Source organism: Artibeus jamaicensis, unplaced genomic scaffold, assembly GCF_021234435.1.
Source record: "Artibeus jamaicensis isolate MK-2021 breed Jamaican fruit bat unplaced genomic scaffold, CSHL_Jam_final scaffold_916, whole genome shotgun sequence".
NCBI classification, from domain to species: domain Eukaryota; kingdom Metazoa; phylum Chordata; class Mammalia; order Chiroptera; family Phyllostomidae; genus Artibeus; species Artibeus jamaicensis.
The window spans coordinates 43124587-43148714 of NW_026522059.1; the positions used below are offsets into that span (position 1 = coordinate 43124587).

Here is a 24128-nt window from a genome sequence, read left to right on the forward strand (position 1 = left end):
GAGTTCCAAGTAATGAACAGGATACATGCGCTCAGGTGCCCCACTCCCACAGTAAGCACCTGAGCATCGTGGAGAGGAATGAGCAAAGGTTAAAAGAAGGCATGAGTCAGTCGCTTCCTACCATGACCAGAAACAGGCTTTATCACCTAGTGTCACATTTTAAAGGTCATCTCTGACCACCAATAATTCAGTTCACACCTCTTTTTATACACATGCACACACACATACAAGCTTTCCCAAGTATCATCACTTCAAGCTCATAGAACAAATACTGCATTCAAGATGCAAAGAAGAAGGTGTGCTTCTGATGGTTTGTGAAGATTTTGAAACATGATCCATGATGTTTGCCGGCTACCCAAACTATTGCATGCAGGCAGAGAGCCGGTGTGAGCTCGCACTAACCTTGAGTCAGCACCCTCTAAGATCTTATCTGCCTGGTCTCCTATAACTTCTTGTCTTAGGTAGTACAGCATGCGGACACGCAGCAGGACCCTGGAGAGGAAGACAGAGGGGGAAAAAGTTCTTAACTTCAGGACTGTTTGCCAACAGTGGCTTTTGGCAGCTGCTGCTGTTCATCCATCATCCTGCCAAGGCTGATTAGCCATGCTGTATGGTAGGCTTGAAGCGTGACAGATGGTGGCACATAATCACCTCTGTGTGGTGCTTTCTGCTGGCTTCCAACAGGCCTGCCTGGCAACCGCTCACACTGCACAGAGAGGGACCGAGCTCAGCCCAGCCCAGGCGCACTTCATTTAGTTCTACCTAGTGCAGCTTGTGAAGTTTAGACACGTACCCTACCATTGCCTCTGAAGTATTGAAGCAAGTTTGTAAACAACTGAGCAGATGGCTTTCAGTAACTGTTCTGCTTCATTATCTCATAAAATTTCCTCAGCTGCTGCCTTAATACCATTTTTGGAAGCACATCAGAAGTTGCAGGAATAAATGTGATATAAAATCTGCTTTTACTACCTTACAATAAACCCTCAATATGGACTGTCAGGTTTTTCAGATTAGAGAACTTAGCTTCTGAGAAAGGAAGATGGCGACCAAGGGTGGGTCTTCACTCTTTTCCCTTAAGGATACGAAACATTTTTTATTCCTTCTAGTTTATATTACCTGGAAGCCTAAGTTGTAGCTTAAAAAAAATAAAAAACTACAAATGCAATTAAAATATGCTAAAATCATTGAAACTCTTAGTCATTTTTAAGGAATCGGTGTTCAAAAACCCTTGGAATTCTAGGAAACAGATTTTCAATCTCACTTGGATTTCCTTAATTTTCTTTAAACATAATTCTTCCAATAAAGCGCACTTGGTTAATCCAAAAGGCGTATGTCCACCCCGAGTCTAGTATCTCCTGCTGGAGAGCCCTGGTACGCAGTCAGGACTGACACTGGAGACTAACCACCTCCTTGGCCATGAGTAAATGACAGTACCAAGTGCTATTTCCCCAGCTGTGTAATCCCAACAGACACCGTGAACCAACGTTTCACATACACTAGCTCATTTCGTCTTCATGATGACACCGTAATGATATGGGGCAAGCTATAATTTTTACAATCCCATTTTCCAAACATAAAAATTGAGGCTAATAGAAGTCAAGTGGCATGGCCCAGGTCACAGAGTCACCTTGAGCTCGGACGACTCTGAATTAGGCCTTCTGACCCCACCACTTCACACTGTCTCTCAGGACACAGTGACTGTCCTTGAACATGTCAAATGCCAACAATGAGTAGCTTCACCAAAGCAGACTATTCCTGATCATACACGAACAAGCAGGCACACCTGCCTTCCCACCTCTGCTCCTGGTGAGCATGGGCTCCAGATGGGCAAAGTGTGCAGCTCTAACTACCTGAATACACTCCAAAGTAGACAATCGCTTTGAGTAACATTTCTTCTGATTTCTTTCTTCTGATAAAATTGAAAATTGGCTGTGCCACAATGAATCAGCAAAAGAGTGATAGCACAGGCTTCTGTGTCTGGCACCTCGTGCCCCTCTGGTTAGAGAACTTGCAGGCCGGTTCTTCCAAAACTTACAGAAGATGCTCAGAAGGGTGGCTCCAAAGGAAATACCCTCCACCTTGCACTGGAGTCTCTTTTATTCACCAAAACTTGGTACTGTGGCAGTGATCCTAAGGGTTTCTCTTTCCTTTGGGGGGAGAAGACGTTTTCTACTTCAGAAAAAAATGCAGTTATGTGGAGACTTTTATGAACTAACTGAATGTCATCTTTTTTTCTAGAGGGAAAAATTCAAACCAACTCAACTGAAGGGCTCAGTGCCATTGTGAAGACACGGTAAGTACTGGCCGGGCAGTGAGGTGACGAGGGGGCAGCCTCAGCCCTGGAGGAGTCTACACCTGGTAAGTTAGCAGGACAGGATGGGTCCCCAGACCTCAGTTACATTTCTTTGGCTGTCCCACTTCTGACCATTCTCTGGACCAGCCCCCAGTCTGGGACCACACACGGCATTGAACTGTCCTGTCTGCTTTGTCTCCTTGAACCCAAGGCAGGTCCTCTGTCTCTGTCTCTTAAAACTTTGAAGAGAGCAGGCCAGCTATTGAGGTTCTCAGTTTGGATCTCATCTCCTCACTTGACCTCCTGAAGTCCCACACAGTGAATGGCTGGACGACTTGCTCGTCCTAGAGAGGAGATGGGAAGACTTGCCAGTCTGGAGGCCAAGGCAAAGGGAAGATGAGCAGAACGCTGGTTACAGGGCCCGTGCCAGTCAGGGAGGGCGCCCTATGCAAGTCTGTCACTGACGTTAGAGTGGGACACTACAAACCACCACCGCCACGCTGGGCCCGAGAGCGGGGCCACGGCTCCCACACTCAACCGCTGCACTTGCAGTTTGAATCCAGAACTCACAAGGCTATTGACCCGAAGCTCATGTAAACTGCAAGGAAACAGTTCTCCAACAGCCATCAGTGGGGCTTCAGGGAGAACTGTCACGCTGCAGCAGTAACAACAAAACCGTTTCTGAGGCACCAAAATGGTGCGAGGTAATGGTTTTGAAGACTCAAAAAGGAAAATATCTGTCAGTCAGAAACTAAAGATAGTAATCAAAAGTGGCCCTAAAAACACTTTCATTTAAAAAGCAGTGAGAACCATTAGTCAGTGCAACCCAGGGAGAGCAGGTGTTCTCCAGGAATTACTTCGTGTGAGGCCTGAGACAACCCTGAGGAGGCGGCAGGTTTCTGAGGTGAGTGGGGTGGTCAAGAGCAAGGGCACTACTAGCCTTGTCTGGTCTGGGCCAATCTGGCCCAGCCCCTTAACTAGCTGAGGGACCTTAAGTACCCAAGTCTCAGTTTCCTTGTCAGGTAAATGAGCATAAAATCGCACGACATATCTCAGACAACTCAAACACAATCCACACTGCAGTTTATGTGCTCAGATGCTGGTTGCTAATTTTAAAAAGAGAGATACATATACATTTATTTATATCCTGCCTTATCCAACTGAGATCTCGTTGCAGAGTTCTATCTGACTAACATGGAAAGTGAGTCTTAAAGAAGCTAAGGAGCTTATCCAAGCCACAGAGAGCTAGAAAGCAGAAGCACTGTTCAGGAGCCGTGTGGCCTATACTGCTGATACTGAATAAACTCGTGGTCAGAGTAAGAAGAAAATCAATGTATGTAGATAGTAGTTTAGATGCAGACAGCAGAGCTCCAAGCAATAAATTTAGATTCAATATTATTCAATTGAATAATTATCCGATTATTCAATATAATCAAATTCTAAAAATAAAGGAATATCATTCTAGGCTTATACGCAAAAAAAAAAAACTCAGTAACTGAAGTATTAGTAAGCAAAAAATAACCTGAAAATTCCCCAGTCCCTCCACTGAAATCAGTCAATTGAACGCAGGATCATACAAAGCTAACCATAATTCCCTAAATTCCCTAACACATACAATGGTTAAAACTTAGTGATCCACAGGTACATCTGAAACTAATACAAAATGATACTGGATATAAACTGTAACTGAAGAATAAAATTAAAAACTCAGTTATACACAGCACCACAGCAACACTATTCACAATGGCCAAAAGGTGCCCATCAACCCAAGTGCCCACTGACTGATGAATAAACAAAATGTGGTCTATTCATACATTGGAATATTATTCAACCATAAAAAGGAAAAAAATTCAGGCACTAGTGATAACATGGATCAACTTTGAAAATATCACACTAAGTGAAATAAGCCAGACAGAGCAAGACAAACAGTGCATGATTCCACTTATGAGGTACCTACAACAGGCAAATTCACAGACAGTGGTGGTTGCCAGGGGCTTGGGGACATGGAGGAGGGGAAGGTGAGTTAATGTTCAATGATGCAGCATTTGTATTGCAGTTGATGATAAGGTTTTGAGTATAGACAGCAGTGATAGGTACACAGTATTCTGAATGTAATTAATGTCAATGAATTGTACCCTTAGAAATGGTGAAAATGATAAAAGTTAAAAATTGTGTTATATATCTTTACCATGATTTTAAAAATTGGTCATATGAAGGTATGCTCTTATTTGACTTGGTGTCATGTTTGGGAAAAAAACAGGAAGGCTGTACAAGGACAGTAACTACAACTTAATAGTCTGTACATATATATAGGTATGTACACACAGAGACATATACACACATATATACACACACACGCATAGGAACACAGCAAGCTCCCGCATCCGCCCTCGAAGACCTACTTGTTGCAGTGGTGCTTCAGGTGCTTCTTGTAGCTGTCCTCCTGGAACAGAGCGTCGGGGTTGCAGCCCGCCAGCCAGTCGGCATCCTGCACCACCGGGTGTGCGCTCTGGGCTTTCACCTTCTTTCCTTTCCTTCCCCGTGGCACTGGGGCGGATAAACCTAGAACCGTAATGATAATAATTATTACCACCATAATAGTGACGGAAGCTTTCTACAGTCCCCATTTTAGTGTCAGAGCCAGGGACTGACACATGAGCAGGGAAATATGCAGTCTAGCTGGGGCTGCAAGGGCCCCTGGGAGCCTTTGGTGACCCTGCATCACAAAGAAGACCTACCGGAATGATTGACCAACGCGCGTGTCTGGCCGTCGGCCGTGGGCGTGATCAGATCCCAGATGAAGCTTTTGATGTTCTCATCCCCCTTATAATGGTTGAGACAGTACACGAGGATTGTTCTGCAGATGGTTTCCACATCTTGCTCAGTGAGCTGACGTTTGTAGCGTCCATGGGAAAGGATGTCCGTCCACCGTCCCCAGCTGCAAAGCAAGTATCCAGCATGCACAGGGTGCCTTTCAGTTTAGATTGGGGCTTATTTTCACAGTCAGTACTGGTGTCAGAAAATCTTGGGTCGTCCATGTGGGGGGGCCTTTGACACTCATGTGTGTGGGGTTCCCATGCATATGAAAATATTAAATGTGGTTATTTCTTTTGCTAAAAAACAACTACAAAACAAAACAAAAAAACCCTAGCAGCATTTAATGTCAGGTGAAGGGAAAGCAGCCCAAGGCCAAGACTTAAAGACACCCAGCCCAGCACGGGCTATGGAGCACTGCTGCTCCGTGCAGGCCTAGGTTCTCACCCAAACATCACCTGTGGGCTGCCACAGGCTCTCCCACTCAGATTCACCCCGGCAGCAACGCTGAGGACACGAAAGCAAGCCAGGACCTGGACGTGTTATACTCTGCTCCACTCCATCACGGTGTGTATGCTTCATAGCTGACCAACCATTTGAAGTGAATAAGGACTCAAGCTGGGGGTGACAGCCCGAGTCAAGGATGCAGTGCTGAGGAGTACGGTTATATCAGCCCACCTCAAAGGGATGCCATGACAATTACTGAAAGACGGTGAACAGGTTCAAGTTTCCTTCTGAAACAGGACTGCTACCTCCGAGTACAGCAGCACGCACAGGAAAAATGCTCGACTCACCCTCAGGTCCTCACATGAAATGGGTGGGAGGAGACACGGGGTCTACAACCAAACCAGACACTGCCGAACCTGACCCACCTACGTCAGGTTACAATGGTGGGTTTAACGCGACGCGGTGCTCTTTCACCTGCGTGCTGTGGACTCGGGGATACAACAGAGAGGCAGAGGCTAAGCTGTGTCTCCCGAGGGTACCTCTGAGTGAGCTCCCAGGGCAGTCTTGGCACAGGGATGAGTCCCTCCGCTGCCCTCTTCCTGAGACCTGCACCCGGCTGCTGCGGAATCTTGGCTGAGAAGCGCAGTGCACACTCCGGAATGCCCTGCCTCTCGCACTGGCCTGGTCTTCTCTGGTTTCTGTGAACCTGTCTCAGTCCTCAACTTGCGAGGCTGGCCCTCACCTGCAGGCCTTTGGACACACTGCCTTCTCTACGGGAAACTCCCTTCTCCCTGACCAACACCCAACACTCCCTCTTCCCCTGCTTGCTTGTGATGTCATCAAGTCAAGACTGCCCACATAGCCTTCTGCAGGATTCCTTCTTTTATTCCCCTGAGCCCCAGAGCTAGAGAGAGAAAACACTTGAGCTGGGTCTTAAAGGAGAGGAGACATACTTCTGTGCTTCGTTTGCGCAGAGCTTCCCTGCCAAGGCATTATCGCAGTTTACTGCTTTTCTCCTGCTCGCCTGCCTGCCTGGAGGCAGGGCTGCAACGGTCCCACTCACAGTTGTGTCCCTGGTGTCTGAGAGTATCCTAGCACAGTGCCCAGCACACAGCAGGTGTTCAATACATAGTGAGGCCTGTGGGAGAAGGGAAGGGCTTCCCTGAAATACAGTATGCCCCGAGCACAGTTTTTAGCTTCAAGAGCTATTAATATGTTCTATTTCTGAAGTTCTACCAGCAAAGTTCTCAACCTTGATCATTAGGTTGCAACATGGCAGCAAGGTCACACAGCACAGGGCTTTGGTGGGGAGAGTCTCTACACCATGTGAGAACGGACAGGAAAGGCTGTACAGCTTGCACAGGAGACAGCAGAGGGGGGACACAGCTCCCAGACACAGGATGCGCTTCAGCTGAACTTCATTTATTCTACAGTCACTGATTCAGCACTCACTGTGTCTGCTGGCACCGCATTCTGCCCTGAGGACACAAAGAAAGAGCCCCAATCCCCAAGGAGCCACTAACTAGGTCTCTAGCAGGGGACACCAACTACTTGAAGTTATAACACAACATCAGAGTGTGATAGAAAGTGCAAAGCAGACTTTCTGGTGCAGGGTGCTGAGTGACACCTGTCCTGATGTCGAGGACAGGAGAGGCAGGGCAGGTCAAGCCGAGGGGTGGGGGTGGAGTGCAGGTTGGCTCTAGGCGGTGGGAAAGGGCTGAGGAGAGAGAGCGATGAGACAGTGCGACGTGCTGACGGAGAGAAGAGGCCTGTCCCAACGGAAGTTTGGGCTGCCCATGGAAAGGGCCAACCGGACAGACAAAGGCCAGGTCAGAGCCCTGTATGTCACATTAAACGGAATATTTGTATTTGTTCTGAAACTAACGACAATCCACTAGGAAAATAACCAAATGGGTATCATCAGACCCATAGAAATATTGTTTGGGTGGCAGTTTTTTATTTGAATGGAATTTGCCTACAGCCCCACAGTATGTTGGATACCTCTTATTTACAGATTCAGAAATTTCCTGGGCACCTTGCCCTCTGAAGCACTGTGTGTGGTGCCAGAGATTCGGAGGTGACACGGCCAGAGACTAAACATGGCCATCCACTGCAAGGGCTTTACCAGCGCCATAAACGCTTTTAACAAAGTTTTAGAACAGAAAGGTATTAAAAGATAACTACAGTAGATTTTATGTGAAGGTAAAGTAGAAAAGATTTTGTAATTTTGAGATTTTGTTCTGAGTTATTAATAATCAACAAATTTGGACCCGACATAATTCCTTCAGGGACAAGTTCCGGCTCCTTCGAATCTGTGGGAGCAGGAAGGCCTCTGAGCACTTGAACCTCACCGCCCAGCCCCACTGGAGTTGCCGCACAGTTCGCTTGCCTGTGAGGACTGACAGAAGTCCAAACACAAATACTGTTCCTCTATGCCGACTGGAATTCTAACTATTTTTAGAATAACATCCCTTTTCTCATGAACCCGACTTACCCGTAGACGAGCAGGTTCTTCTCCACTCGGAAGCACTCACTCCTTGCGTAGCCCTGGGACCTGTCCTGGGGCCGCCGGGGCTTTGTGCAAGGCTTCTCTTCAGAGTCGCTTTCCAAGTCTGAAAACTCCATCAGCTCATCCTCTTTCACTGCGCTGTACAGCCTGGTTTGCTTCCGCACTCTTGGAGTGTCAATAACCAGGTTGTTCTACAATAGACAGCAGATACATTTCTAACTTCTAGAAAAGCAGTTCTTAAATCAGAGAGGGTTTGAATGGAACCTTTCACTTACCCTCCCATTTAAGGCATCAATATCCAATTCAGCCTTCTTAGCCCACTTTTGCCAGAAATTTGGATCATCCAGGGAAATATCTGTCCTATTTCCAGACGCGACAAAACTGGCCTAAAAAGGAAGGAAACTATGCAGTACTTTGGGATGCTTTTCTCAGAAGTACAATGCAAAGCAGCTCTTATTCACGCACACAAACACGTATGCATTCTTCCACTGTGTGCCAGATCAAGAAACAAAAGATGGTCACGCAGCACAGTAAATAATAGGTAGCAAAGGTATGTACAGGTGCAACTATTAATATACAGAGGAGGGCCCTAATCAGGTCCAGTGGGGGTGGGGGGGTATGCAGAAGGCATTGCTGGAAAGAGACAGGCTCTCCAGAAAATAATGCCTGAGTCAAATTAAAGAGCTTTAGTAAAAGCTCAAGGAATGGGGAAGCATGTGCAAAAAGGCAAGCTGTCATGTGACCAGGGATAACGGTAATCAGGAAGAGTAGCCACAGACCAAACTAGTCCTGGTAACAGAGTCTGAGCTCCATGCTGGGGAACAGCAATCTCTTTGAAATCGGGATACCATGATGGACACCGTCGTAACCAAAGGCATCAGTGTCTGGGAGCATGGAGTATAGAATGGTGTAGAACAGGCTACTATAGTTTAGGAAAAAAACAGTGAAGACTGAAAACAGCTCTAGCAGAAACAGATAAAGATATTCTTTAAAAGGGAAGACTGAAGGAGTGAAAATCCAGGTAAATGTGAAGCATGAAAGAGGAGGAAGCCAGGAGAACCTGCAGCATCCAACTTTGGCATCTGAGTGGTGCTGACCCGGTGAACAAACTGGTGTGTGTGTACACACGGGCACGCAGAGGGTGGAAGGACAGGTGATGGATTTGTTTTTGCACACACGGAAAAGAGGCAGAAAGATGTGAGGGAGGAGGTGTTGGCTGCAGAGCCAAGAGGAGCAGCAGCTGGGACAACCGGGTGTCCACATGCAAAAGAAGGGAGCTGGACGCTGTCTTACAACATCGTCACACGTGAAAACCCACTCAGAAGGGTGACAGATCTGAATGGAAGAGTGAAAACTATAAAACTGTGAGGAGAAAATAAATCTTTGAAACCTTAGGTTAGAAAATGCAATAAAAGCATAAACAGTAAAAGAAAAAGGGGGGGTAAACTGGCTACTACAATAACCACCATTAAGAAAAAAATAGAGGAAAATATTCGCAAATCATATTATCTGATGAGGAGCTTCTATCCGGAATAAAGAATTCTTAAACTTGTTTAAGTTTAATTCTTAAACTTCGATAATAAAAAGATAAATAACTCAAAAGGTGAACTGAGAACTAAGACAGACATCTCTCCAAAGACAACACACAACGGCCATGAGCAGAGGACAGAGGTCTCATGGCACCACAGAAACTCGGATCCCACCCTCGCGGGCTCTCACTTCACACTCGCTACTGTAACCATGATCAGAAGGCCAGTCAATAAAAAGTGCTGCTAGGACGTGGAGAAGCTGGAACCCTAGAAACACTGTCAGTGGGAGAGCAGGTGGTACATTCATTTTAGGAAATAGCCTGACAGTTCCCCGGGGTTAAACATGGAGTTAACACGTGACCCAGCAATTCCACTCCTGGCATATACACAAGAGAAATGAAAATATTTGTCCACACAAATATTTGTATGCAAATGCTCACAACAATACTATTCATAATAACCAGAAGTGTCAGTAACAACTAGTGGATAAATAAACAACCCCAAGGTCCCTCATCAGCTGGTAAACGAGGTACAGACAGATCATGGAACATGGCTCCACACTGCAAAGGAAGGAAGTACTGATGCATGCTACAGTGTGGACGAACCTCAAAACATTATCTAAGTGAGTGAAGCCAGATACAAAAGACCACATGTTCTACAATTCCATGTATATGAAATGTCCAGAGTAGACAAGTCAGAAAGGAGATGAGTGGTTGCCAAGGACTGGGGGAGGGGTGAAACAGGATGGGTGGGCCTGTTAATGGGCACAAGGATCATTTGGGGTGCTGGAAATGTTCTAAACTTAGATGTGGTAACAGTTGCACAAGTCTGTAAATATGGTAAAGGCACTGGGTTGTACTCACAAGTCAGGTGAATTATATGGTAAGTAAATTACATTTCAATAAAACTGTTAAAAGTGTAAGTTGGGCCTGGGTGTGGACGGGTGGACCAAGGCACAGTTGCGGCCTCAGAAAGGGCTCTCTCGGTGGAGTGGCAGGCAGCGGTGACCTCTGCCAGAACTACTCTGATGAAGGGGTGGAGGAGGGCTACGAGCTGGGGGTTGAAAAATAAGTAGCAAGGGAGGCAACGGAGACAGCTGGTGTAAATAAAGCTTGTGTGGATTTCAGCCACAAAGAAGGGTTTTGTGATTGAAGCTGGAGGGCAAAGTAGAAGTGACTTAATTGTTCTTATAGGCTATGTTATAAACCAGAATCTCAAGAAGTGAAGGGCATGGAGTCAAGGACACAGTTCAAGGTTAGACTGGGGAGCCGGGAAGCAGACAAGAGGACAAGGCAAGAGTGACCACCAGAGTCATATAACTGGAACACAACCCCAGACACAAAGAATGTTTTATGCATTATGTGCTCCACAGGGAGTTAGTAATTAGCTTCTCAATTTGGAATAGAAAGCACATGTTACGTGTACATTCTGTGAGCAGTTTACAAGGTGCTGTGTATGAACTTAAACTTCTACAGACAACCTGCATCTCCTCAAACTGATCCGCACCTTAGCAAACGTGGAACCCTTCCCTTCAGACTCAATGGTGATGGTGTGTGTTCGCCGCAGGAGAATCTGATCAATATCTTCCTCACAGAATTTAGAGCCTTCATCCTCCTCGTCCATGAGTGCACCGTAGGCCCCTTTTCGCAGAAGATCCTCTATTTCTTTCTTGGAAAGCTGTTGTACCTGTTTCAGAGAAATACTTAAAATAATGTATCATTGAAATGGTTTTAGACTAAACTATTTTTTTTCTCAAAGAGAGTAAACCTAAATTCTAACAAAGGAATTAATAAAATGCGAGGTTGAAATATTGCTTAAGACAAATATTGATGTTGAAAAATAATCTGATGCTGGAGGATCTCTCACTCGTGGCTAAAGCGAGTGAGGGGCCGGAAGAGTGACCGGGCTGGGCGGGCGCGGCTTTACCCCGTTGGTGGCGTTCTCCCTGCCGCTCATGGACTGCAGCACAGCTTTGTCCAGGCCGAGCTTCAGGCTCGCCTTGTCGAACATCTCCCTCTCGTAAGAATTTCTTGTAATCAGCCTGTAGATTTTCACAGATTTGCTCTGTCCTATTCTATGACATCTTGCCTGAGCCTGGAAGAAAAGGGAAATGAATGGCTACCAAAAAAAGAAAGACTCAATTGTCAGTCATAAGAGCATCTGTTCCAATAAAAAGAGGTATGGCTGAAAAGGGGATTAACATACAAAGAAATTACTTTTACATTATTAATAAATTGACTACTAGCTGGTTCATTTGCCCCGATCATGGGACTCCGCCTGAGTGAGTACATGACTTTAATTTATTGATTTGACAGGGATTCTCTGTCATAGAAGAGACTTAGAAAAAAAATGGCACCCGGAAGATTTTTCTCGCAAGTTTACCTGGAGATCATTTTGGGGATTCCAGTCAGAATCGAAAATGATGCAGGTATCAGCAGCAGTAAGATTAATGCCTAAACCTCCGGCCCGTGTGCACAGGAGGAAAACAAACCTATCGGAATCAGGTTTGGAGAATCTGTCAATAGCTGCCTGGCGGAGGTTGCCTCTTACTCGGCCGTCAATCCTTTCGTATGGGTACCTGGAAAATGTCAGTATTAACAAGGAAGCCTGACAAACAGCTACAATACACCTGTTCCCCTTTTTTAAAGACAGTAATACCACTTGGGATATATATTAACAAAATAATATTATGTATCAGAAATAATTTCTGAGCAAATAGGTTTTGTTGTTTTTCATATAATTGGTTGAATGCCCAAAGACTAGACTTCATTTTAATTTCTCTCCAGTGAAACATCTAAAGTCTAAAAATAGCTGATGCCTCCAACAGTAAAATAATAATTTCAATTTTAGGTAAGAACTATTCTCCCTTGGTGAAATGAAAGGAATGGGAACTAAAATTGCCCGCAAAATTATGCAGACCTACTGCCGTCACTGCACCGAGTAACTGTGGCATATACACCTGTAGTTTGTAGTAAGAGATGTGACACATTCCCCCACTCCATCCCCTTTATCGTAAATATCACTCCAAGGTGAGCTACTTAGCGCCCTGAGAAAGGTCACTTTTTAATTTCCTTTTTATTCTTACGGTACCATGGCCTCACCGTCTTTGAATGAGGTAGTCTTCCAGTATGTCCAAGCAGCGCACCATCTGGGAAAAGATAAGCACCCTGTGGCCACCAGCCTTCAGTTTTGGCAGCAGCTTGTCAATCAGCACTAGCTTGCCAGCAGCCTGGATCATTGCCTGGAGCTGAAAATCTGGAGAGTCTGCATTGTGTGTTTCTTTAAACTCTTCCAAAATTTTCTCTTCAGCACCTGCAGAGATTGGACAGCATAACGCGAATCCAGTAAAAGGTTTTTATTACTAAAAACAATGCACTTGCTTTCAAAACCCGCCGCAAACTGTAGGAACCAGAACACCACACTCATGTTTATGAACATGATTCTATCCACTTAAAGTTAGGTCTACACAAAACCAGGAAAGCATAAAAGGGATCAAAGTTTTAAGCACAACACATTTAAGCATTTGGAGGGAAAAACCACATTTTCCAACAAACAAATGTTTGCTGATTGTAGAAACTGAATTTCAACAACAGACTGTCAAGCCAGAAGTGACAGAAACAAGCCAAGGGCCAGATACCTACAGAAAATTTGGAACCTAAACTGCTGAAGGAATAGAGCTGTTTACTAGCTGAATATAAACACAAACAACAAAATCTGTTCTGAAACTAAGAAACAATGAGGTAGAGTTCTAATGATTACAGTGTAAGGGCAGTAGTTTGTATTAATAATTGTATAATAATAACATCAAAGGACTATAGCGAAAAGGAATCATTTTTCGGGATAATTTTTAGGGAATTTTTTTAGGGGATGGCACACACCTACTGCAATCTTTAAACCTCCTTCCATATTCATTCTCATCTGATAATTTCATTAGGACAACAATTCTATCCTGAATTATGCAAAGCTTGAAAATCTTTAAAAATGAAATAAACCTCTGTTTTACATTAAGACTTCAATGCCTAGCCCACTTTTTCTCAGAGCCCCACATAGATTTCTGCATGTTCAAGGATTTTGGGGTGCATCAGAGAGAAGCCTCAAGAGAAAGACATCTTGCTCACTGCTTCCTTCCCTAACCCCAAACACATGCAATCCAGAAAGCAGCAGGCTAAGCTTCCTTCAACTGCTTGGTTGGCTGAACTGGAATTGCACAGCTTCGTCTGGCCTCCACCCACCTCTGGGGTTAACCAGGGCAAGGCTGCAGTGCTCACTCCTCTCCCTAAGGACAGGGATGTGGTCCCGGTCCCTATTCTGTAGGAAATACAAACAAACAAATCCATCTAATGGGATTAGTTCCTAGCCTTAAACTGTGTCAGAAATTTAAACTACTCTTCTTACCACTGGTTTTAAACATGTGAACTAACTATACTATATATAGATGGGGATACATAAACACATGAACCTCAGAAGGACTTTAAAGGTTAGGTCGGTCAGGCCACCACACCGCTCACACGGCTGGTCCTGCTGCAAGTGACACCCAATGCAGCAAAAGTGCCTCCCATTTCCACTTTAAGGACACTTGCAGAAATTACGTTATGATGTAGAAAGAAATATGTAGAAAGAAAGCTTGTTCATTATTAATCGACAAAGAATCTCACTGGGAACAGATTAAAGTCACTGAATGCCTTTCCCAAGTACTAAGGCCTTCTGGAAAGCACACTGGTAATGCTCATGCGGGGGGCTGGCAGAAAATGCCAATGCCTTCTCCCCTTCCACATAGTAACAGGCTAATACTCAGGATTTCCCTCTAAGTGAGAAAAAGGTCTTCAAAGGTGAATAAAGGTTATCCAAGAGCACAGGCAGGTTCTTGAATAAAGTTAATGTTTTTCAAAATATAAAATTTAGAAATGTACGTTCTATATTCAGGACAAGAAGGTCCTCAGGAGACAGGGGAAATACATTTAAGTCCAAAAGTACAAGAGGTCTTTTTTTAAAAGTTTGTTTTTGCTGGACAATATATTATAAGCTCTGCAGTTCAGGAAGAGATAGATTTTACTCTGAAGATATTTAGGTAGTGATTTTGCTCACATTGAGATTATAATCCATACTTAAAATAAAATGGTGCTTTAGTTTAAAACAAGTTAATGGTCAATGAATGACTAGATTCCAAAATGAAATAATCATTTTTAACAAAATAAATAGCAGACATGTTTGGATTATTTTAGTAAAACATTTAAAATGTATATATATAATCCAGTCAAATTAGTACAGAAATTCAGTGGGGTTTTTTTTACTTTAAATTTACTTAGAGATGAGAAAAAAGCTTTTTTGCTTTTTCAATGCTACCAATAATTTCTCATCTTATGGAGAAGAGTCAAAATTAAAATATATTCTTTCTTACTGAGTTGATCAATTCAGATCTTTATTATACGTTCTGGTTCTTAAGTGACGGCCAGTTTACACTGATACTACTTCTTAAAACATCAGCAAACACATTTCACATACCATCCTTTAGCACTGCATTTGTTATGGCCAGAATGAAGGAAAGAGGGCAGGACAAGTGTTAGGGAGAAAAGCAATTCCTAACTTCTGATATCAGAGCCAAATTTTCAAGTTTATGAGTTAGATTTACCTTAATGTTAGACTTGTATATGTCAGTCAGAAAATGAACTGGAAGTAGATTATGATAAGCCAAAATATGTACACTGTTGGCACTGCCTTAAAGTAAGGTTTGTACTACGTGTAAAAATGTGTATGCATATGTATCAAAAAGATTCTTGCCCTGCCTGGTGTGGCTCAGTGGACTGAGTGCCAGCCTGTGAACCACAATGTCTCTGGCTGGATTCCCAGTCAGGGCACATGCCTGGGTTGCAGGCTGGGTCCCCAGTTAGGGGCATGCAAGAGGCAACCAGTCAATGTGTCTCTTGCACATTGATGTTTTTCTCCCTCTCTTCCTTCCTCCCATGCCCTTTCTCTAAAAATTAATTAATTTTAAAAAATTCTTGAAATTAAGTGTGGAAGTCTTTCTTTCCACTTAAACAGATGATCACTATGAGAGAAGAAACTGCAATGTTTTCTAGCTATATTAGCCACAAACAAAAAATTATTTGCTCTCAAAGATTACCAGAGAAAAACAAGTTACTGTACTATTTTCTCTCTGAAATCCACTCCATTATGTATGCTTAAGTCCTGTCTTCTGTCTGCTTATGATTCTCCACACTCCTACCCACAACAACAACAATTGACTCAAGTCACCTCTAACCATTACGGGACCTTGACCAAGTTTGTAATATTACTTTTCCTCCACATAGCAAACCTAAAATTGGACATTCCATTCTATTTTTTTATTTTTCCTTTATTTTATTAAATTTATTAGGGTGACATTGGTTCATAGGGTCATTCAGGTTTCAGATGTACATTTTCTGTAATACATGGTCTGTATATGCATGAGTGGTCCCCACCACTCGAAGTCAAATCATTTTCCATCACCATGTATTTGGCCCCCTTTACCCTCTAACACTCCCCACCTCTTTCCTGCTGGTAACCACCACACTGTTGTCTACGTCTACGCATTTCAGTTTTATATCCTACATGAGTGAAATCATACGGTTCTTAGCTTTTTCTGACTGACATTTCACTTAGCATAATGTTCTCAAGATCCACCGATGTTGTTACAAATGGAAGTAGTTCATCTTTTCTTATAGCTGAGTAGCATCCCATTATATATAGGTGTCATATCATCTTTCTCCAATCCTCTATTTAAAGGACACTTTGGTTGTCTCCACCTCTTGGCTACCGTGAATAATGCTACAATGAACATTGGGGCACACATATATTTGCAAATGCATGTTATCAAATTTGGGGGGTAGGTACTCAGAAGAAGAATTGCTGGATCACATGGTAACTCGATTCTTAATTCTTTGAGGAGCCACCGAACTGTTTCCCACAGGGGCTGTACCACTTTATTCCCACCAGACGTGCACAAGGGCTCCTCTTTCTCTGCAAGCTCTCTCTCAAACATTTATTACCACCTGTCTTGTTCATAACAAGCTACTCTAACAGGTGTGAGGTGGTATCTCATTGTAGTTTTGATTTGCATTTCCCTGATAGCTAGTGAAGTTGAACATCTTTTCATAGATCTGTTGGCTGTTTGTATGTATTCAGGGAGAGGTGTCTTCAGGTTCATTGCCCATTTTTTTAGCTGGATTGTTTGGTGTTGAGTTGTAGGAGTCTTTATATATTTTGGATATTGACCCTTTGTCAGAGCTATTGTTTGCAAATATCATCTCCCATTTGGTTGACTGCCTTTAGATTTTGTTGTCAGTTTCTTTTGCCGTGCAGAAGCTTTTTTAGTTTGATATAATATTATTCATTTATTTTTGCCTTTACTTCCTTTGCTTTTGGGGTCAAGTTCATAAAATGTTCTCTAAGAACAAGGTCTGTAAGTTTAGTATCTATGTTTTCTTCTATGTATCTTATTGTTTCAGACTTTATATTTAAATCTTTGAACTACACTGAATTAATTTTTGTACAAGGGTACAAGTTATCATGTAGTTTCACTCTTTTTCATGTGGCTTTCCAACCCGCCCAGCACCATTTACTTCTTTTCTCCATTGTGTGTTTTGGCTCCTTTGTCAAAAATTATTTGCCCATATGCCTTTGGTTTCTTTCTGGGCTCTCAATTCTGTTCCATTAGCCTGTGTGTCTGTTTTGCCAAACCCATGCTATTTTGATTACTGTAGCTCTGTAGTATAATTTGAAGTCAGGTAGTGTGATATGTTCATCTTTGTTTTTTTTTCTGAGGATTGCTCTGGCTATGCGGGGTCTTTAGTGGTTCCATACAAACCTGACAATTTTTTGCTTTATTTCTTTACATAGAAAACAGTGAATTTTTGTACATTGTTTTTGTATCCTGCATTTTTACTGTGTCTGTTTATTGGTTCTAATGCTTTTTGGGTAGAGTCTTTAGGGTTTTCTACATACAGAAGCACATCACCTATAAAAAGTGAAAGTTTTACTTCTTCCTTGCCAATTCGGATGCCTTTTATTTCCCTTGTCTGATTGCTCTAGCTAGGACTTCCAGAAGCCTGTTAAATAAGAGTGATGAAAGTGAACATCTTTGTCTTGTTCCTGATCTTAGAGGAAAAGCTTTCAGTTTTTCATCACTGAGTATGACATTGGCTGTGGGTTTATCATACATGGCCTTTATTATGTTGAAGTACTTTCCTTCCATATCCATTTTACTGGGTGTTTCAACCATAAAGGGCTGTTGTGGCTTATCAAATGCTTTTTCTGCATCTATTAATAAGATCATATGATTTTTATCCTTTGTTTTGTTAATGTGGTGTATTACATTGATCAATTTGCATATGTTAAATCATCCTTGTGCCCCTGGAATGCACCACTTGATCATGGTGTATTATTTTTGTAATGTATTGCTGTATTCAATTTGCTAACATTTTATTTAGGATTTTTGCATCCATATTCATCAATGATACTGGTCTGTAGTTTCTTTTTTGTTTGTGTGTTATCCTTGCAAAGTTTGGGTATCAGGGTTATGTTGGCCTCCTAAAATGTGCTAGGAAGTATTGCCACTTCTTTAATTTCTTGGAAGAGCCTGAGAAGGACAGGTATCAAAAATTCTTTGAATGTGTGGTAGAATTCACTAGTGAAGCCATCTGATCCTGGATTTTTATTTTTTGAGATGTTTTTGATGGTTGTCTAAATTTCCTCAATGTCTAACAGTCTATTTAGATTTTCCATTTCTTTATGATTTAGTCTAGGAAGGTTATACATTTGTAGAAACTTACCCATTTCTTCTAGGTTATTGAATTTGGTGGCATAGTCTTTTATAGTATTCTAGTATGATCCTTTATATATTTGTGATATCTGTGGTAACTTCTCTTTCATTTCTTTTTTTAAAAATTATTACTCTTATTTTTAATCCTCACCCAAAGACATTTTTTATTGCTTTTAGAGAGAGGAAGGGAGATAAAGAAACACTGATGTGAGAGAAGCATTGGCTGCTGCCTCCCACATGTGTCTGGCCAGGGCATTGAACCCACAATGTAGGTATGTGCTCAGATGGAGAATCGAACCCACAACCTTTCAGTTACAGAACAAAGCTCCAACCAAGCCACACCAGCCAGGGCTCCTTTTCATTTCTAATTTTGTTTATATGACATTCCATTTTAATAAAGCTTGGGCCAATAACAGTATCTCCGTGTATGTTACCCAGTTACCTGCTTAACTTTCAGCAAGAAAAACAACTAGTCACATTTACCTAGTGTTTAAAGTACACCAAACACAGTTCTAACCACTTAAGCACTTATATTAACACACATTAAAAATCCTTCTCCTTTACATACAACTGGCGTTCTAGCATCACTTCCAATGGTTTTTCTTATGCTTTGCTTATGCTACCCCTTTCAACTTGTGCATATATTTGTTTCTGTTTCCAACATTTCCAGAAATGCTGTTCTTTGTTGAGCTGAATTTTAAGTTTGATTAGGGCTGCTTTACTCTGCTACAACCAAACACACCTCCCTTTATCTGCTCGATAAACGTGCGTAGGGGTGGCCCCGGGTCAGTGCTCTTCCCGCTCCACACTGTGGATGGGAACGGACAGTACTGGGCCTGGGGCCGCCTCTGTGAAATGCACGGTCTACACGTGTTACTGGGGAGCTGTAAGGCCTAATGCGAGCAGGTGTATGCGTATCTTTTTTTACAATTTCACAACATAAAGGCATGTAAGTATACCTTCCTACCAGACACTTCCTAACTTGTAAGGACAGAAAAGCTGACTTCAAAGTGTGACCAATTACAATAACTGCCACAGATCCAAGCCTTAGAAGTCCTAGAGCCTCCTGGCAAACAATAAATGATGTAGGATGACCCTGGAGAGCAATCGGCTACAGAAAAGACCCACCAGCTGTGTTTTGGGGGAACGCCCCGCTCTAGGTGCTCAATGCATGTAATTAGCATGTAAGCAAACAAGACTGAACTGGGAGTGGACACGCAACAACCATGCTGAGATCATTCCTTTCACACCCATCCTGCTGGCACATTTAATCTCTATTGTGATTGCCTTTTCTCCCCCACTGGCAGCTACTTCTCCTTATTTTCTTTCCAGGCATTAAATGCAACAGAGAGAGAGAGAACGCACGCGCGTGTCTGTGTTTACCCATACCATCGACTGCTGTAGCCCCAACTCTATCTCCCCAACTCAGGAACAGGCTGGCTGACACTCACTATAAATGGCCTTACAGGCTCTTAAACAGATGGTGATTAGCAGGTTGGCAGCATTAAACATATAATTATCGCACATGATACTCTCTTTAAAAGACAAAGCTAAAAGCACAAAGTCTGAAAAGGAAATTCACTGATGTCACACCACAGCAATGACCTCAGGTGCTACACTGAGACTGTCTTCCAGGTGTAGACCATTTGTCATTTAGTAATAGAGACTTCTAGATCTGAAGTGGCATTTAGTGTGTCAGTTATAAAAGTAAAAAAGATTAGGAATTCTTCAAATTAGCTGCCCTTGTACCTCATGGATTGTGATAGAAACAAAATCAGGCTTGTACCTTCTTCCCTGGAAAGGAACCGAACTGCACTGCTGGCCAATTATATTTGCACACGAACGCCCCATCACAGTGGATCCTCACCTTTCCTCAACCCATATTAACTCCAGCCTGGACCACAACAATAGCCGGCCTCCTGGCTGGTCATTCTGACTGCCTGTCTTTCCCGACTCCCATCTGTCTTATACGATGTTGCCAGACCCACCATCCTGAATCACATTTCCAGTCGTTCCTCAGCTTAAACACTGACTGTGGTTCTTCACTGCCTACAGACTAAAGACGAAATTCCATAACCTAGCATTTGAGGCTTTCCGCAGCAGGGTCCCAGCATGTCTAGGTTCACCACTGTACTGTTTCTTGCAGGTACTGTACACTTTGGGCAAGTTCCCCTTTGTCTTTCCTCAGTCCTCTTCTTTGCTCATGTTATTACGTCAGCATAATGCCCTTCCTTTGTAACTCTGACTGGCAAAATCCTTCCCAGTCCTACAGGCTTGTCTCAATGCCATCACTTTCTAATGGCCTTCCCAATCTCAATCCCTGACAAACTGAAGGCTCTTGTATTCTCCGGAGTATCTTCCACATCAAAGGCATGAAATATTTATTCTTTTAATGATTTTTGCAAGTATGTAATACAGGATTTTACTCATATCCATTACCTAACACTATCAATTTCGTTGAGAAAACAGGAAGACCATAAAGTATTCATTAGTAATAGGGACTATTACCAAAGCTATAAAAAATAATCTCTCATTCTTAGGGGACAGGTGTTAAAGGCTTCTGGACTGAGAGAAATTTACTTCTCTCAAAATGTTGAGACAGTTAAATAGCTGCCTTCTCACACTGAAGTTCTTCTATAACTTCAGATTTAACACATACACACACAGCAAGAAAATCCCAATCAGGGGCTAATTTCTCTCTAACTATTAACACTTTTGATGGTTTTTAGCCATGGAGCACCAACACCTCCTTTCAATAAATTTGACACAGATGCAGGGACGCAGGAGAAAGGTGAGGTGAGGTCCTGCTTCAGGGACCAGCAGGAGACACCACACACAGGGGCACCATGAAGAACAGGAAGGTGGTGACAGTCACGCATTGAGATGAGAGGATACAGCAACGACTAGAAACCACAAATCCTCCGTCTATAGGGAGAAAAGGGTTTCTGGTACTTTGATCATCATTAGATAAGTTTACAAATAGCCGGGCTTACCATTAATAAGGTATGGATGATTGCAGCACTTTCGTAATTCCATCATAGTGTTTAAAAGGTTAGGTACATTAGCTTGACCACCACCTTTGGAAAGAAACGTGAAATTCTTCTCAAGGATGGCTCGGTAATATTTCTTCTGAATGTTTGTTAGCTCAACTTCAATTATAGTTTCTTCTTTGGGGGCCAAGTTCTTTTCTACATCCTCCTTGAGACGTCTCAACATCATTGGCTTTAGAATAGCCTGGAGTTTTTGCACCTGGAAAAGGACCTTAAGTAAATACTGGTGTCATGGCTTGCTTGCATGTTCACACATACCTTAACATGAAAAACCAGGATTATCATCCTATTTGTTTACTGCTCACTTTCATTTGTGAAAGCCCAGTAAGGGAGGGGATGAAGGCATGGATTTTTCAGGTTTCATACCAGAAGTTCCTGGGGGTTGAACAATTCGATTTCAAATGGACCATCTTGCCTATCTAGGAGTCCTGAACAGCCAGAAGGCTTGAAAAGTACATAGCAGAAAAGAGCCAAATTTATTCCTTTCTCTTTCCTTTTTGTTTGTCATAAGCCAGAGGGACGATGAGGAAGAGACAGAGTCAGAGGAGTTCTCTGCTTCAGTTCTCTTCCTTTCCAAGAAAGAGCAAAAAAGCCAGGATTATCTACTCCCTGCACCAATGAGCAAGCAGAGATGTCTCTCTCCCATTCCTTTTTCTGTTGACTGGCAACAGGATACAGCACACCAGACAGTTTTAAGAAAAGTAAAACAAAACAAACTTCACTTTGAACTCCACTGAGAGGTTGTAGGCAGAAAGTTGAGGGAGGGTACAGAAAGACCAAGATGTCAAGAATATCTCTGTATTTACTTCAAATGTCCATATAAACTCCAATCATGTGTAAAATAACCAACCACTTTTCATACACATTTCTCACAGAAATCCTGTGGGGTAGTTATGACCCACGTTTCTAAATGAAAGTATGTAAGCTCAGAAAAGTAAGCAAGGTGACCAAATATACATAGTTAAGAAAGACTAAACCTTAAAACTCCAGTAGGCAAGACACTAAGAGGCTTCTGACACTACCCCCAAAAGAATACAGAGTTCAAAAGTATACCTTGAAAACCACCAACCTGAATAGCACAATAGTCTCTGAAAATTGCATGAACAGGTATGTGTGTAACCTCTCCAAATCCCAGCCACCCTTCACAGGGGCAAGTAGAGAGACAAGGAAACCTCTGTAATGAAGATTTGGAATGCCCGAGCAAAGCAGATAGAAAGCTCACTTGTTTACTGGGTGGAAACATTTTTTTACATTTTTAAATAGTTAAATAGTAATCCTTTGCCATTTTACGGATAAGCTGCAATTATGTAGCAAAAATACAAAGTAGATGTGATAAATACCTGTTCTTCCGTTTTCAGATCACCAAATTCTTGCATGAAGGTGGTTTCTGAAGGGAAGCGAGTCGGTTCCAAGAAATGGAGCAAGCTGAAGAGCTCTTCCACAGTGTTCTGCAGTGGGGTCCCGGTCAGCAGCACTTTGTGTTCCTGCAGGAACACCAGAGGAGCAAGTGACCGAGTCGTAACAACAACAGTTTCTTAAAGTCAAAGCCTCTCTCCCCATACCCATGTGCCGTTTCTCATTAAAATTAACTCAGCATCCACCCTACAGCAAGTGTAGGAATCAGGCACGAAGGCACACATACAAGACGAAGTGGTCCCTGCTTCAGACCCACACACAGAGGGGCCTCCCTGGAACTTCCCAGACGGGCGGTAACTGTCTTGCCATTTTGTCTCTTCCTGGGGTTATCAGGTCACCAGTCTAGTGCCATGGCTTCGTGAATCCCCTAAGTCTCTGCTTTTTCTGCACTGAAGTGGGAGTTTTTTCCTAAAATCCCTAGGCTCAGATAAAGCTTATATGACTCTTTCTTTTCTCTACATCGACAGTGCCCTCGCCTTTCCATCTGCTTCCTGCATGACTCACATCGGAGACAAAAGAAGTCCATCTCCATGCAGCGGCACACGAAAAACTATTTTGTTCAGACCAGCAGAGGGGTAGGCTTGGTTTTAAATGTCACAATCACTTTTCAAGAAAAACAGATGCTCTTTCTAATTTTGTCTCTTTGAACCAAGTTAGGCATTTCTTTAAAACAATTCTTCTTGTTTGCAAGCTCCTTCTCCAGCTCTCCCGACAAGTCTGTGCCATTATCCCGTTTCTGTACATCAAACGGAGGAACTGTTTGGCAGTGACAGGTCTGAACAACAGAGTTTATCAATCTCAACGGCTTTATGTTATTTTTGAGTTTGGCCACTTGATACATAATACAACTATTAAAACTATTTCAAAGAGTGATCATACCTTCCAGTTGGTTCAAAAGCAATATCCTGCCTTAACTTGGAATGATAAGACTTGGTTGCTCTGCGGAGAGTGTATGCTCGGTAAATACCAGGTGAATAATATAACTAAGGACATGCTATTTTTCTCAATATCTATCATGTATTATCTGTCAGTGAAGCTCTTTGACAGTGAGGTGAAACGGTTCGATTTGCTTTTATTCTTCCTTTTCTTCCCTTTGAATAGAGAGGTCTCTGATTCAGAAGATGCATAAGACACCATCCATCGTCTTCAGACTCAGTAAGTTCACAAAGACTAAGGACTTTGCAAATCAATTTGAGATTTTCTAGTGTATAACCATACTGGTGGGTAACACGGGCCACAGCCCCTGACACACTCAAGTCCTGAATTATTTTAC

General features: G+C 42.8%; 1 protein-coding gene across 5 annotated transcripts in view; it reads right to left on the reverse strand.

Moving 5' to 3' along the window:
* Positions 1-24128, reverse strand: part of CHD7 (chromodomain helicase DNA binding protein 7) — a 198298-nt gene that overhangs the window by 17813 nt on the left and 156357 nt on the right. For all 5 annotated transcript variants that reach the window (XM_053660799.1, XM_053660800.1, XM_053660796.1 and 2 more), the window contains exons 14-24: positions 22780-22923; positions 21383-21638; positions 12694-12904; positions 11975-12170; positions 11519-11686; positions 11099-11278; positions 8339-8449; positions 8049-8254; positions 5032-5231; positions 4696-4855; positions 403-492 (exon numbers count right to left, since the gene is read on the reverse strand). In XM_053660799.1, coding sequence (XP_053516774.1) covers positions 403-492; positions 4696-4855; positions 5032-5231; positions 8049-8254; positions 8339-8449; positions 11099-11278; positions 11519-11686; positions 11975-12170; positions 12694-12904; positions 21383-21638; positions 22780-22923 — 1922 coding nt within the window. The remainder of the gene's footprint in view (positions 1-402; positions 493-4695; positions 4856-5031; positions 5232-8048; positions 8255-8338; positions 8450-11098; positions 11279-11518; positions 11687-11974; positions 12171-12693; positions 12905-21382; positions 21639-22779; positions 22924-24128) is intronic.